The following is a 14,657-nucleotide window of genomic DNA, read 5'->3' as shown; positions in this document are numbered from 1 at the left end:
AAGCAAGGAAAAAGCCAAAGATAAATGTGATACAAAAAAATAATACTGGGCCAGGCGTGGTGGCTTATGCCTATAATCCCAGCAATTTGGGATGCCAAGGTGGGAGGATCGCTTGAGGTCGGGAGTTTGAGACCAGCCTGGCCAACATAATGAAACGCTGTCTCCACTAAAAATACAAAACGTAGCTGGGCATGGTGGTACACACCTGTATCCCAGCTACTCCGGAGGCTGAGGCACAAGAATTGCTTGAATCCAAGAGGTGGAAGTTGTAGTGAGCCAAGATCGCGCCTCTGCACTCCAGCCTGGGCAACAGAGTAAGATGCTGTCTCAAAAATAGATAAACTAATAACAACAATATCAGCAAATTAAGAAAATGAGAGGTAGGAGCAAATCTGGGAAAAGATGGTGATGTGCAAGATTTCACATTTCATTAGGAACTGGTCAGTCTAAAGTCTTGGTAACCAGCCAGTGGACAGTGCAAAGACAGTCAGGCAGGACAAAGTCATGCCCTGAGAGATGTTCATCCAGATGTCATAAACAATAGGAAGGTACAAGAGGTTTCAGGGACAGAAACTGAAGGATAAGAATGGAGGTGTAACAACTATGCCTAAGGACTTTGCTTTATTTAGGAGATGGCTCAAGAGGAACCTATTGAAAGAGTAGTTAGTGACAGGTGGAAAACCACAAACTGGATTTCTAAAGGGAATCTATTTTCTCCTAATTATAAATGTAAAAATATTCATTATTGTAAGTTCATTCATTATTTGTTACTATGGCAGAGAAATGTGAAAATAGTAAGAATTGCAATCCCACTGTTAATATTTTGATGTCACACACACACACACACACACACACACACACAAACTTACTTTAAAACAAGCTTGGTATAATACTGTATATTCTGGTTTACAATTTGCTTTTTTCCTGCTTATTCATATGAATATTTCTCAATGTCTTTAAATGATTCTCCAAATAAAACTTTTAACATATCACACTTCATTTTTTGGTCAAACTACATTTGTATATTTACCTCAATCATTCTTTGTGCCATTTCTAAATTTCTGCACTTATGAATAACTCCTGGATCAATATTCAAACAATATTCACACAATTTTTATGCTCATCTCTGATCATTTCTTTGGGGTAAATTCTTACTACGAGAAATCATCTCACCTAGCATGTTTTAGGTTTGCTGAAATACAATGTCCAATTTACCGTAAGAATGATTAAATCCTTTTATGGTCCCACCAGGAGAACAAAAGTGTGCCCAGTTTCCTATACTTTCACTAACAATAGATATTATCTTTATCAAATTGAAAATGACACATTGTTACTTGCATTTTTAAATACATGTGACACTGAAACTAACCATATTTATTATAATTCCTATTTCCTCCTTAGTCAATGCCTGTCTGCATCCTTAGCCCATTTTTTCCACTGAAGTGTTTACCTTTCACACACTGATATGCAAATGCTTCTTGTATATAAGAGACAAAAACCCCATGTCATATACTGTTTAAATTCCCTAATGGTTTGACATTTAATTTGGTTTAATGCCTTTTGAAAGAGATCACTTATTTTTATGCATTCAGGTCTTTCTACATTTCCTTTATGATACCTTTCTTTTACTTTATGCTTAGAAAAAAATTATTTATTCACATAACAAATATTACTTATTTCCATCCACTATAAAGCCTATAATCTTGATAAGTTTGCTTCTGATTGTCCAACTGTTTACTCCAATGGTCTAACTGACGGCCTGGGATTTTATTAGTAAAAGATGACCCTTCCATGCGGTCCTGGAAATAAATGGGCAGCCACTTATTTTTCATGAACAAATGAGTAAGATGTCAGCTGTGCTGGCAGGAAGGCACAGAGGGGCCTTTTTGAGAACAAGTTAATAAGCTTGGTGCTGACAGAGGACCAGAACTGTTCTAGAATGGAGCAGACGACTTTCAATGCCATGTCACAGAATTAAATACTTTTATGGCAGCATCTCCCTATAACAGGTTTGATTCCTAGAGGGGAGAGGGTTAAAAATAACCCAAGCTACATTTTGCCTTGTCTACATTACATACCCCTGAGAAGCTACGTTAACACAATTTGTTAGTTGTGTTGTGTTCGGGGATGTATCTCCTGGAAAAGAAGCATGTGTGTACTTGTGGAGTGAGGTGGGGAGGAGGCTGTTACCTTTTCTAGCCTCCACTTAAATATGGAACCAGAATGAATATTCTATTATACCATAGCCTAAGCTACTAGCAAGGCAGGTAATAAATACTGAGCTAAGTTGTCAGGAAAAACCGAGATATATTCTCTAGAACACTTTAAAATTAGGATAATGTTACCATTTCCTTAAGATGGTTTAAACAGTATCTTTTCAAAGGATGACCTCTCATATTCATCAGGAACCTAAAGTTCTTTAGGGCCTCTAATGACCACCCTTAATTTTCCCATAGTAAATTTGTAAAAAGGCAGGCGGCCATAGCCCCGGGAATGGTAGATGATGATGTACTGGTACTAATGAGTGTCACTCTACGTGACTGTATCCACATCCATACCATAACCCTATTCTCCAGTAGGTTTCTTTTAGTACAATATATTAAGACATTTGGTCTTAATATGAGCATTTAAAACATTTGGTACATGTAAACATTGTATTAAATTACAACGAGCAGTACCAAATACAGTAAGGTTAAAAATGTCCAAGAAATTTAAAATAGAAATCTAGTTTTTCTTAATGGCAGATTGTCTTCCATCAGTTTAGCATCAAAATCTTTCCATAAGCACACAATTATATATTAAATTATACTATTTTTAATAGCATGTGTTAATAACAGAAAGCATACTGATGAAGTCATATAAAAATATCAAGCAAAATAAAACTTCCCAATGTTAAACATCTTTAATAAAGAAATTTGATACTGTTGATGAGAACATAAGCTGGAAAGTAACACTCCTATTTCTTTTTGAGGATGTAGGAACTTTATAATACTCCGAGTTGTTAAGCATGCCTTGTGGTTGAACTCAGAGGTAGGAGAAATAAGAAAAGGAGTAAAGACAGCTGAGGAGCAGGTTGAATTTGAAAAGTAGTACAGGAAAGGAGCAGGCTTTCCTAGCAGAGGGATCAGGAAAGAGGTTCTTGACTACAACACCTGCAAATGAAGAGAGAGGAGGAAGAGACTAAATAGACTGTAGGTTCTCCATTGCTTTGTAGATGTGGTGAGCTGCAGGTGAGCCACCCCAACAAGTCCCTACTCATGGTATTCACGTCAGTGTATACCAGGAGGCGGGCAGTGATGAGGGTGCTGCTTTCATGGCTTTTTTTGCTCGCAAGGTGACAATGGCAAGGGAGTCTGACTTTTTTTTTTTTTTTTTTGGACATGCTGTGTCACTGAAACTGAAACTACATTATTCCTTAGTAAAATAACTAATATTGATTTTATTAATTATAGTTAAAACACTATCAATAGAAAGAATAAGATGTATTTCAGACAGAGGGAAGAAATAAACCGCTTAGATGTGAGTAAAATATTTATTCATTTGCTCTTAAAGAAAACTGATATATAATAATTGTGATTTTAAAATGTGTAGTAGTTGGGCATGGTGGTTCATGCCTGTAATCCCAGCACACTGGGAGGCTAGCAGGCAGATCACTCACTTGAGGTCAGGAGTCCAAGACCAGTCTGACCCACGGTGAAACCCCGTCTAGCTACTCAGGAGGCTGAGGCATGAGAATTGCTTGAACCTGGGAGGCAGAGGTTGCAGTGAGCCAAGAGCACACCACTGCACTCCAGCCTGGGCTACGGAGACAAACTCCATCTCAAAAATAAAATAAAATAAAATGAAAATAAATAAATAAAAATAAAATAAAATAAAATGTGTAGCTGTGTATCTATCTTTCTCCCAATGCTGAAGCAAAGCTTTAAAATCAATGTCACAGATATTTTTATTTAATATGAAGGCCATAACCTGAATTTAATAGGTTCTGCTCCTAAAAAATGCTCAAAAAGAAAAGGAAAAGATCTTATTTCAGCCTTTCTCATTGTTGAAAGAAATAGTAATCCTTCACTTGGAACAGTTATAATGTGTTTAAAGTACCATCCATAGTAAGTGCTCAATTAAGTTAGCTATTGTTAGCATAATTACTTTATTAAATAGTAGCAGATTTTGAGACACTTGTACCTTTGGAAATTTCAGCTTTACATGACTTAATGCTTTTTCCACATCTCAGTTGGAAAAGCTTACCTCTTGCAAATGAGACTCCTTTTTCTTTGCAGACAAATTTAAATGCTTTTCAAGGATAGAGTAATATTTTTCACTCTCTTTGTCAAACTTCTTCTTTCCATCCTAAAGGATAGCAACAACAACAAAAAATATTTCATTCAGAGCATCCAGAAAACCCTGATTTTCACCATCCCCATCAAAGTCCCATATAATTATTTAATAAAGATATAGTGAGTCCCAACTATGTGTAAAACCTTAATTTAGTAAAAACAGGAAGAAGGAAGTGAAACAAGCCATTTCAGTATGTACTCTGCTCTCAGAAAAGCTTTCCATCTTGCGGTAAGAAATACATGTATAAACAAATAGGGCAAATCACATCTCCTTTGGAGCAAATGGAACTGCGGTATCGGTAGGGGCAGGGCTGGCTACAGTAGAGTCCCACTAAGAGCTCTATAACTGACTCTCAACAACAGATTCTGATACAGTAGAGCTGAGATGTGACCAAGAGAAAAATGTCTTTTTTAGGCTTTTTGTTGATTCAGATGAGTCAATATATAATGTCTGGAGAACCATTCACATAGACTCTTTTCACAGAATCATATTATTTCTCAGCCACAAAAGGCACCTGAAATATCAAACAACTCATTCTTGGCATGGAGGAAAAGATTTTTAAATGCTGGTAGTTTCAAATAATTAAATAAGAAAATTCAAAGTCAAATGAATCAAAAGGATTAATATAACCTCTGTATCACAAATTCTGAACATAACTCTAATAGCTGACCTTTGTTCCTAATGTGTTGGAGTTTTGAGGAGGATCTGGGAGGGGCAATAGCTGAGAAGGGAGTAACTTTACCTTTTATCCTATGGCATGCTTCCCTAGAAATGCAAATGGAATGAAATACTGAAGGGAAAAGGACATACTTGGGTATATAATCTCCTTCAACTATAAATATTGTATCCACCAGATATGTCTTTTCCATTTACAAGTCCATATGAAATAAATACTAAGTAACTACAATCATAAATTTTATTGGCCAAGTAAGTACTGTTCCTTTTTTTTATTTCAGTGTCTCTGAAACTGAAACCTCTGGATCACCTGAATTCGTCAGGTGTTTATAAGCACATTCAAAATGCAGATTTCTATTTTTCTCCATCCAGAGATTCTGGAACTGATTTTTTTTTTAACAAGTTCATTATGTGTTTCGAACACATAATGTTTTGCTTTATCGCTTGCATAAATACCTAGAAGAGGTTATTTTAAAATAATGAATAGATGCACAGATGGGCGGGTAGAGGATGGGAAAGAAGGAGAGGGGGAAGTATTAGATTGGTACAGAAGTCATTGCAGTTTTTGCCAGGTGCAGAAGTAACTGCAGTTTTTGAACCACACTGAAGAGAAAGGAAATCTTCTGGCTTTAGGGATTTTTCCTACTATTCTGAGGTTGTCAGATCCAGGTTAATCTATCTAGGAAATGCTATTTTGATCCATTGGCACTCTTAACTTTCTTCTTGGTTATATTTCCAAGAACCTATCATAATCTTTTTCCACACGTGAAATTTTAGAAAGTGAGTTGGTAAAATTGTGCTGAAAGAGTAAGTAAGGTTCTGCTTTAAGAGTTCATGCCACTTTCAGACCATGTAAAAAGTACTGAGATGTTTGTGCATTCAAGTATTGCCATCTATAAATGGGGAGAAGGGAGAAATCAAACTATTCAAATAATTCTTATTACCTAAGGAGAAAATGTGGTCCTACTAAGAGAAATATAGCTGGAAAATGAGTTGTACTGCACCACAAAAGGTGTGTTAAGGAACTCACATTACAAAACATGAAACAGCTGACCCAAAGGAAACAGAGAAGCCCAAGGTTCAGGATAGAGAGGCTATTCCTCTCCACTCCTTGTTGGAGTAGATACCCAGGTGAATTTCTCATCTTTTTCTTGGTGGAAGTTACTCCTTAATCGGGCGCTTCATGCTCACAACTAACCTGCAACATACCTTTCTAAAGGTCTCCCTCACTAGCTCTTTTTCAGCTCCCTATCTATGATCCTTTTTTCTTTTCTCTATCTAGGTCATTCCGTCTGACATAAATGCTCATTTCTTCCAATTTCCACACATTTAAATTATATCTACTTTTAGTATCCAGCTCAAATAAATGCCATTCATAATTCCCTTCTATTTACCCTCTCCCTTTTGAATGCTCATATAGTTGTATGTATGGGTCTCTAATAGTCTTCACGTTCTACTTACAGCAGAGATTTTATGTATACACCCCCAACTACCTTAAAATGGAATACCTAATGAATACCTGATAAATATTTAATAAGTGAAATTCTTCCTCGTATAATAGTGGCCACCACAGACCCTCACAGACATTCTATTTGTTCAACAAATTATTATCCATGGTACAAGGGACAAATCTGTACAAACAGCCCTAACTCAAATCCACTAAGTGAGCAACCAGCTGGGTTATAGCATAGTATAGAAAATTACTCCCTTTCATCTAAAAACAGATGTCTAAAATTTCTCACTTTTCATAGAAGAGGAAGAAACTGGTTTCAGGAGGACAGTGCACAGCTGTGGTGACGACACTTGTATCTTTGTTTTCAGTTTGTGTTCGGTGACATTTTGGGAAATGTTAATTTGGTACCAACACTTCAGCATTTCTGGCAATACAAAAATCACTCTGAGAACCACTTCCTGGACTCTTATTCAAACTCTACCCCTTCACACCACCAGGCCAGAAAAGAAGATCTCAAAGATTCCAATTATGTAGATAACAAAAGCACATTCAGTTTAAGCATAAAATTAAAGAGCTGAGATACAAGATGAGGCCACATGAGGGACAACTGTAATCTAGGGAAGCATGCTCTAGAAAACGAAAAGCACTTATCCTTGCAAGTCACATTTCCTCCATAAGCCACGATTTCCTGCTCCTGTAAGCGAAGTCTTACTTGACTTAGTAACGTAACCCCATATAGCTACCTCTTGTTTCTGTGTTTCTTGTTATGGATATCAAACTAAGAATTTTCTCTGAAATCAGTGCTGCTGAAGGAAGGAGAAAATAACCCATGAATTATTACTAAATGCTGTTCATGATCACTGCTTTCTTATTGATGTGGCATTATTAAAAAAATAGAGACTTCATACTATAATGGGATGTTTTCTGTCAACCCACAGTAAGTGCATTTAAATTAGGTAATTATTTAAAATAAAGTTACAATAAAATAATAATCCTGATGGAAAAAAGATGAGGAGTGAGGTAGAAGGGGATGTCCTGGAAGACAAATGAACATATATAAAGTGTAGTGCTGTTTTTAGCATCATAGTTGCTACCATTACTTACTACATGTCTATGCAGATAAAGATAGAGAGACAGAGAGAGGAGATACAGAGACAGAAGGCAACTACTGTCTAAATAAATTAAATATATCCTCAAAAATGGCAAATTAGTTCCCAGATCAAATTACAGCTCATGGAAAGTAAGCCACATTTGGGTCTGCAATCAGTTGGCTTTCTAATCCACACTGCATTTATTCTGGGCATAGTGCTCATATTATTACTAACTGTGGTCTTGCCACATGACCATTTTAGACACTCAAATGAGAAATGGAAGGAAACCAGAGAAGCACAAACTCCGAGTGTCAACTTTACTCTTAAAATTGTAGTTTATATTCATTTTTAAAATGTCAAATATTTATAAGACTTTAGGCATATCACAAAGATAAAAATGACAAAGCTGACAAAAATATATAATGCGGAAAGGACACCCCATTCAATAAATGATGCCGGAAAAATTGGATAGCCATATGCAGAAGCGTGAAACTGGACCCCCATCTCTTATCTCACCATGTACAAAAATTAACTCAAGATGTGTTAAAGACTTCAAGGTAAGATCTGAAACTATAAAAATCCTAGAAGGCCGAGCACGGTGACTCACACCTGTAATCTCAGTACTTTGGGAGGCCGAGGGAGGGGCGGATCACCCAAGGTCAGGAGTTTGAGACCAGCCTGGCCAACATGATAAACCCTCATCTCTACTAAAAATACAAAAATGAGTTGGGCATCATGACGGGCGCCTGTAATCCCAGCTATTCAGGAGACTGAGGCAGGAGAACCGCTTGAAACCAGGAGGCAGAGGTTGCAGTGAGCCAGGATTACGCCATTGCACTCCAGCATGGGCAACAAGAGCAAAACTCTATCCAAAAAAAAAAAAATCCTAGGAAAAAACCTAAGAAAAACTCTTCTGGACTTTGGCTGATGGAAAGAATTTATGACTAAGACCTCAAAAGCAAATGCAACAAAAACAAAAAAAGACAGATAGAACTTAACTAAACTAAAAAGCTTCTGAATAGGAAAAGAAATCAACAAGTAAAGAAACTACCTACAGAAAGGGAGAGAGTATTTGCAAACAATCCAACCAACAAAGGGGTAATACCCATAACCTACATGGAATTCAATCAACTCCAGGAGAAAAAAACAAATAACCCTATTAAAAAGTAGACAAGGCCGGGCGCGGTGGCTCAAGCCTGTAATCCCAGCACTTTGGGAGGCCGAGGCGGGTGGATCACGAGGTCAAGAGATCGAGACCATCCTGGTCAACATGGTGAAACCCCGTCTCTACTAATACAAAAAATTAGCTGGGCACGGTGGCGCGTGCCTGTAATCCCAGCTACTCGGGAGGCTGAGGCAGGAGAATTGCCTGAACCCAGGAGGCGGAGATTGCGGTGAGCCGAGATCGCGCCATTGCGCTCCAGCCTGGGTATCAAGAGCGAAACTCCGTCTCAAAAAAAAAAAAAAAAAAAAAAAAAAAAAAAAAAAGTAGACAAAGGACATGAATAGACATTTCTCAAAAGAAGACACACAAGCAGCTAACCAACATGAAAAATGCTCAATCTCACTAATCATCAGAGAAATGCAAATTAAACCTACAATGAGATACCATCTCACATTAGTCAGAATGGCTGATCAGAAAATTACAGATGTTGGCGAGGCTGCAGAGAAAAGGGAATGATTATACACTGTTGGTGGAAATATAAATTATTTCTATGAAAAACAGTATGGAGATTGTGCAAAGAACTAAGAATAGAACTACCAATTTATCTAGCAACCCCAGTACTGGCTGGGATTACCCAAAGGGAAGGAAATCATTAGATCAAAAAGTTACCTGCACTCATATGTTTATCACAGCAGCATTCACAATAGCAAACTCATAGAATCAGCCTCAGTGTCCATCAATGGATAATCGGATTTTAAAAATGTGATATACATACACCATGGAATACTTACTACTTAGCCACATAGAAGAATGAAATCGTGTCTCTTGCAGCAACATGGATAGAAATGGGGGCCATTATCCTCAGAAAAATGATTCAGAAACAGCCAAAAACTGTATTTCTGCATGTTGTGACTGATAAGTGGGAGCTAAAAAATGGGTACACATGAATATACAGAGTGGAATAATAGACACTGGAGACTCCAAAGAGTGGGAGGAGGGTGAGGGATGAAAATAGTACCTGTTGGGTACAATGAACACTATTCAGGTGATGGGTACACTAAAAGCCCAGAATACACACTGCTGTTTTAAAAGAGGCCAATCCAGTGTCTTCCACTGACCACGAGCAAGTACCAAAGATGAAGAACAGACTTTATCACACTTAATCACAAATGGAAATAAATTATAAACATGCTATCTAACCACATTTTTCTATAAAAGACTACTAGAAAGCTTTATTTAAATACTTTAATTAGAACCCTTCATTTTAATGTTAATGTAAAAGAAGTGAATATGTCTACATTTCTTTGTAGTAAAGGAACACATCATTAATATTGATTCATGATATTTTCAAGACAGTCTCAATATTAGAAATTGCCACATAGGATATTGTAAAATTTCCCAAGCAACTATTTATGTCATCATGTTAGTACAGCCATTATCTAAATAAGCACTACTTTGAGAAATTCTTCAACTTAAGTAAAAATAAAAATCAATAGCTAAGTTTCTATTCTAAAAACTTGAGGAATTCTTATAAATTATCCTGGTGCTAGGCTCTGAAAACACGTAAGAGGATTAGAGGTAGCCCTAACTATCACCCCTAATTAGACTTCTTCCTCTGGTGGTGGGATGTACTCCTTGCCCAGAATGGGAGCCTGTAGCAGCATCACCACCTCTGATTCCCAGAAGGGCCAGCTGCTAGCATAGTCCACCCTATGTTGTTTAGGTGTTACCTGGGGTGCAAGGGATCTTGGCATCTGGAATCTCAGTTTGTTGAGAATACTGGTGTGGCATGCACAGCAATGTCTTTCCTATGGGTGATTCTACCCAACAATCCCTAATCTCCCCAACACATTCTCCACCAACTCCTCCATCCACAATCTGCCGAAATCCAGACATCCCAAAAAGGCTTCTTCCTGAAGGGTTGTACCATTATAATTCACTTTATCTCTTGCTTTCCCAATTACATCATCACCACCACCACCAGGTGATCAAACTCATAGGAACCAAAGGATTCACATTTGCATTTACAAGGAAATCCTACAAACTGGACAGAAAGAGAAGCAAGCAGATAATGCATGTCAAGGATATAAAGGAATAATACACTAAAGAGGAAACCTGAAGTGTAACACACATGTGAAGAGTCGCTCAAAGCTCAAACACATCAGTTAATGGAAGCTAGTAAATTAAATCCACGAGATATTACATTATATCAATTGGATGCTATATGAGTTAGAAAGTTGAATGATGCCATGTGGTGAGAGCATGTGGAGACACAGGAACCCTTACGCACTACTGATGGGATTGTAGAGGGGTGAAGTATTTTTAGAGGGAAATACTGCACTACTAAGGGACATATACGTGTGTCGTAAGAACCAACTTCTGGGTGTATCTCTCAACAAGATGCTAACAGAAACATCCACAGCAAATACGAATGAGGATCTTCATTAAGGTGTTACCTGTGGGAACAGAAAGGAAACTGGAGTATTCGTTAGAGGGTACATAAAATATAATAGATCTGTACCATGGAGTACCACACGAAAGTTAGAGAGAAATATTAAATGTTGATAGATCTCAAAACACATTTCTGGGTAGAAAAATTTAAAACAGATACATAAGACAACATAATCTATAGAAATTAAATGTAAATAAGGAAAAGGGCTATTAATTAAAAACAGAAAACAGATTTTTAAAAGATAAAGGGCATAGGAAGCCCATCTGACTAACAGAACTGCTGAATGAGAGATAATACAATCAAAAGAATTGCCAAAAAAAAAAATTCAGGAAAATTTCCACTACGAATTGCTTTAAAGTTTTCATATTAAAATGGCCCAATATGTATACTGTACAATGAATGAGAAAATAAACAAAAGGCATGTCATCATAAAATGTTTAAAAAACATGGATAAAAGTGAAAACCTAAAAGCAACCCATAAGAAAACGGAGCTTACATAAAAAACATCAGAAATCAGATCAAAATGGGTCTTCAACAACATAAAAGAAGCTATAAATCAAAATCCATAGCCTTCAAATTTCTGAGGACTAATTCACTCAAACCTAGCTTTTCATTTCTAGTTAAATTATCAATCCAGGTTGAGGGTAGAATAAAAACATTTACAAATGTGCAAGGCCTCAAAAGTTCTACTGCTTCTGTACCATTTCTCAGGAAAATACTGAGGGATGTGTTTTGCTCACATAAGGGAATAAATCAAGAAAGTAAGGCACGAGATCTGGAAACACAGGAACTTAGAGAGGAACAGGAACTCCCCAAATAATGGTAACATGATCTTCCAGAAAATTAGATGGACAAGTAAGTCTTTGAACTTTAACGCAACTGACTAACATGAAAGTTATAGGAGAAATGTCTCTAAAACAAGAGATTGGAGAAGATATTATCTGATATGATTAAACCTATTAAGACTATCACCCAGGTGGGAGTGCAGTGGCAACATCTCAGCTCCACCTCTAGGCCAAATGATTCCCACACCTCAGCCTCCCAAGCAGCTGGGACAACAGGGACACGCCATCATGCCCAGCTAATTTTGGTATCTTTAGTAGAGACAAGGTTTTGCTACGTTGCCAGGCTGGTCTCAAATTCCTGGCCTGAAGTGAACTTACCCGCCTCAATCTCCCAAAGTGGTGGGATTAAAGGTGTGAGCCACCACATCTGGCCAAAAATTGTTTTGTAATTATATCCTTGTACTCAGAAACAGAAAATTAAGGAAAACTTGAAAGTAATGCAATTATTGACACCAAGAAAAAAAAAACTTATGCAAAAATATGTAATCATAGAATGTGATATGGTTTACCTATGAACCATAATTACAAAGTTATATGAACAATGAGCATTGATCTTTTTAAAAACGTAATCAAATGATATATATTTGGAAGGTAATGGGAAGGGAAATATGTTTGAAGTATTAGGGGTTGTGGTACGTAAGGATGCTAAATATTCATCTTTCATAAATGGAAGTTAACAATTAAAGACATACATAGTTTTCAATAATCTAATTATATGTGAAGGCATATAAAATTATAAATTAAGCCAGCTCCCTACTCTGTCTCTATTCCAAAGTTCTGATCCCTGAAGGCAAATACTTGTAAATGTTTAAGCTATTGATTCACATTTATCTCCATTTTTCTAAATAATATATTTACTTTCCCTTTTCTTCAGTTTTTGGTATTGTTAAATTCTTCAAAAATTGAATTCTGTTTAAAAATGAGAAGGAAAAATGGAGATGGGATAGAGAGAGACAAGGAGAAACACAAAAGTTGAAAAACTGGGAAGAACTAACAAAAATTAGAATGGAAAGAACAGAGAGTTTCCTAAGGGTATGCTGACACCTGGCTCACAAGTACATTTTTATTAATTCATTCATTAGCTTGAGCTTTTAGTAAATACCTATTTTGTGACTGGTATTCATGCTCAGGGCTGACCAAGAACAAGTGAAATGGACCAGTTTGTATACCAGAACTTCACATACAAATTCTACAAGGTAAGAATAATAAATCCTCATTTTATGAGGATGAACACATTATCAGAGAAGAGAGAAGTAATTTGACCAAGATCATAGAGCTTATGACAGGCAGAGCAGATAATCAAAATTAAATCTGTCTGGTTCCCAGGTCTGTGTTCCTTGCAAAGTAAAATGCAACCTAAGGAAGCAACAGATTACAACTATAGCACTCCATTTCCTTCCCCAAAAAAGTGGGGGGGGTGAGGTTGGAGTTGAAGGAGAAAAAGATATGAGGGACAAAAGGAAGAAATGAGGGAAGAAAGAAAGAAAAGTGAACAAAGAAAGAGATTAAAGAAAGAGGGCATGAGAGACCCGGAATGGTGGCTCATGCCTATAATGCCAGAACTCTGGTAGGCCGAGGCACGTGGATAACCTGAGGTCAGGAGTTCAAGACCAGCCTGGTCAACATGGTGAAACCCTTCTCTACCAAAAATACAAAAAATTAGCTGGGCATGGTGGCACGTGCCTGTAATCCCAGCTATTGAGGAGGCTGAGGCAGGAAAATTGCCTGAACCCAGGAGGCGGAGGTTGCGGTGAGCCAGATCACGCCATTGCACTCCAGCCTGGGTAACAAGAGTGAAACTCCGTCTCAAAAAAAAAAAAAAAATACAAAAATACAAAAATTAGCCAGGTGAGGTGGCATGGGCCTGTAATCCCAGCTACTTGGGAGGCTGAGACAGGAGAGTCACTTGAACCTGGAAGGTGGATGTTGCAGTGAGATGCGATCACACCAATGCACTCTAGCCTGTGCGACAGAGCAAGACTCCGTCTCAAAAAAAAAAGAGGGGATGAGAGAGAAAAAGTAGGAAGTAGAGCGGGTGTTGGGCATTTGTAATGCTTCTTTAAACCTTTCAAGAGAAAGAGAATGATGTTGAAAGCATATGACAGCATCTATGATAGTTAATGCTGGGTTTCGACTTGATTGGATTGAAGGATACAAAGTATTAATCCTGGGTGTGTCTGTGTGGGTGTTGCAGAAAGACATTAACATTTAGTCAGTGGGCTGGGGAAGGCAGATGCACCCTTAAAGTGGTGGGCACAGTCTAATCAGCTTCCAGAGAATATAAAGGACGCAGAAAAATGTGAAAAGGAGAGACGGACCTAGCCTCCCAGCCTACATCTTTCTCCTGTGCTGGATGCTTCCTGCCCTTGAACATCAGACTCCGAGTTCTTCCATGTTGGGTCTTGGACTGGCTCTCCTTGCTCCTCAGCTTACAGACTGCCTACTGTGGGACCTTGTTGTGTAAGTTAATACTTAATCAACTCCCCTTTACATATATGATCTGTTCCTCTAAGAGAACCCCGACTAATACAGCATCCAATTGTCAATCTACTCTTACAGCTGTAGGAAGACAAGGAAGCCTGGAATTAGGAGGCAGACAGTGTATGGAGTGGCTACAAGCTCATGGCTCTGACATCAAGTT

The 14,657-nt window shown here is 37.6% G+C and overlaps 1 protein-coding gene across 1 annotated transcript in view; it reads right to left on the bottom strand.

Moving 5' to 3' along the window:
- The window catches only part of ARHGAP42 (Rho GTPase activating protein 42), a 306,538-nt gene that overhangs the window by 87,457 nt on the left and 204,424 nt on the right, over positions 1-14,657 (bottom strand). The window contains exon 5 of the mRNA XM_012454896.2: positions 4,246-4,347. Within this exon, the coding sequence (XP_012310319.2) occupies positions 4,246-4,347 (102 nt within the window). The remainder of the gene's footprint in view (positions 1-4,245; positions 4,348-14,657) is intronic.

The sequence above is a fragment of the Aotus nancymaae genome, unplaced genomic scaffold, assembly GCF_030222135.1.
Source record: "Aotus nancymaae isolate 86718 unplaced genomic scaffold, 86718_ANA_hifiasm-v0.15.2.pri h1tg000012l, whole genome shotgun sequence".
Taxonomy (NCBI): Eukaryota; Metazoa; Chordata; class Mammalia; order Primates; family Aotidae; genus Aotus; species Aotus nancymaae.
This window is presented reverse-complemented; position numbering and strand designations above follow the sequence as displayed.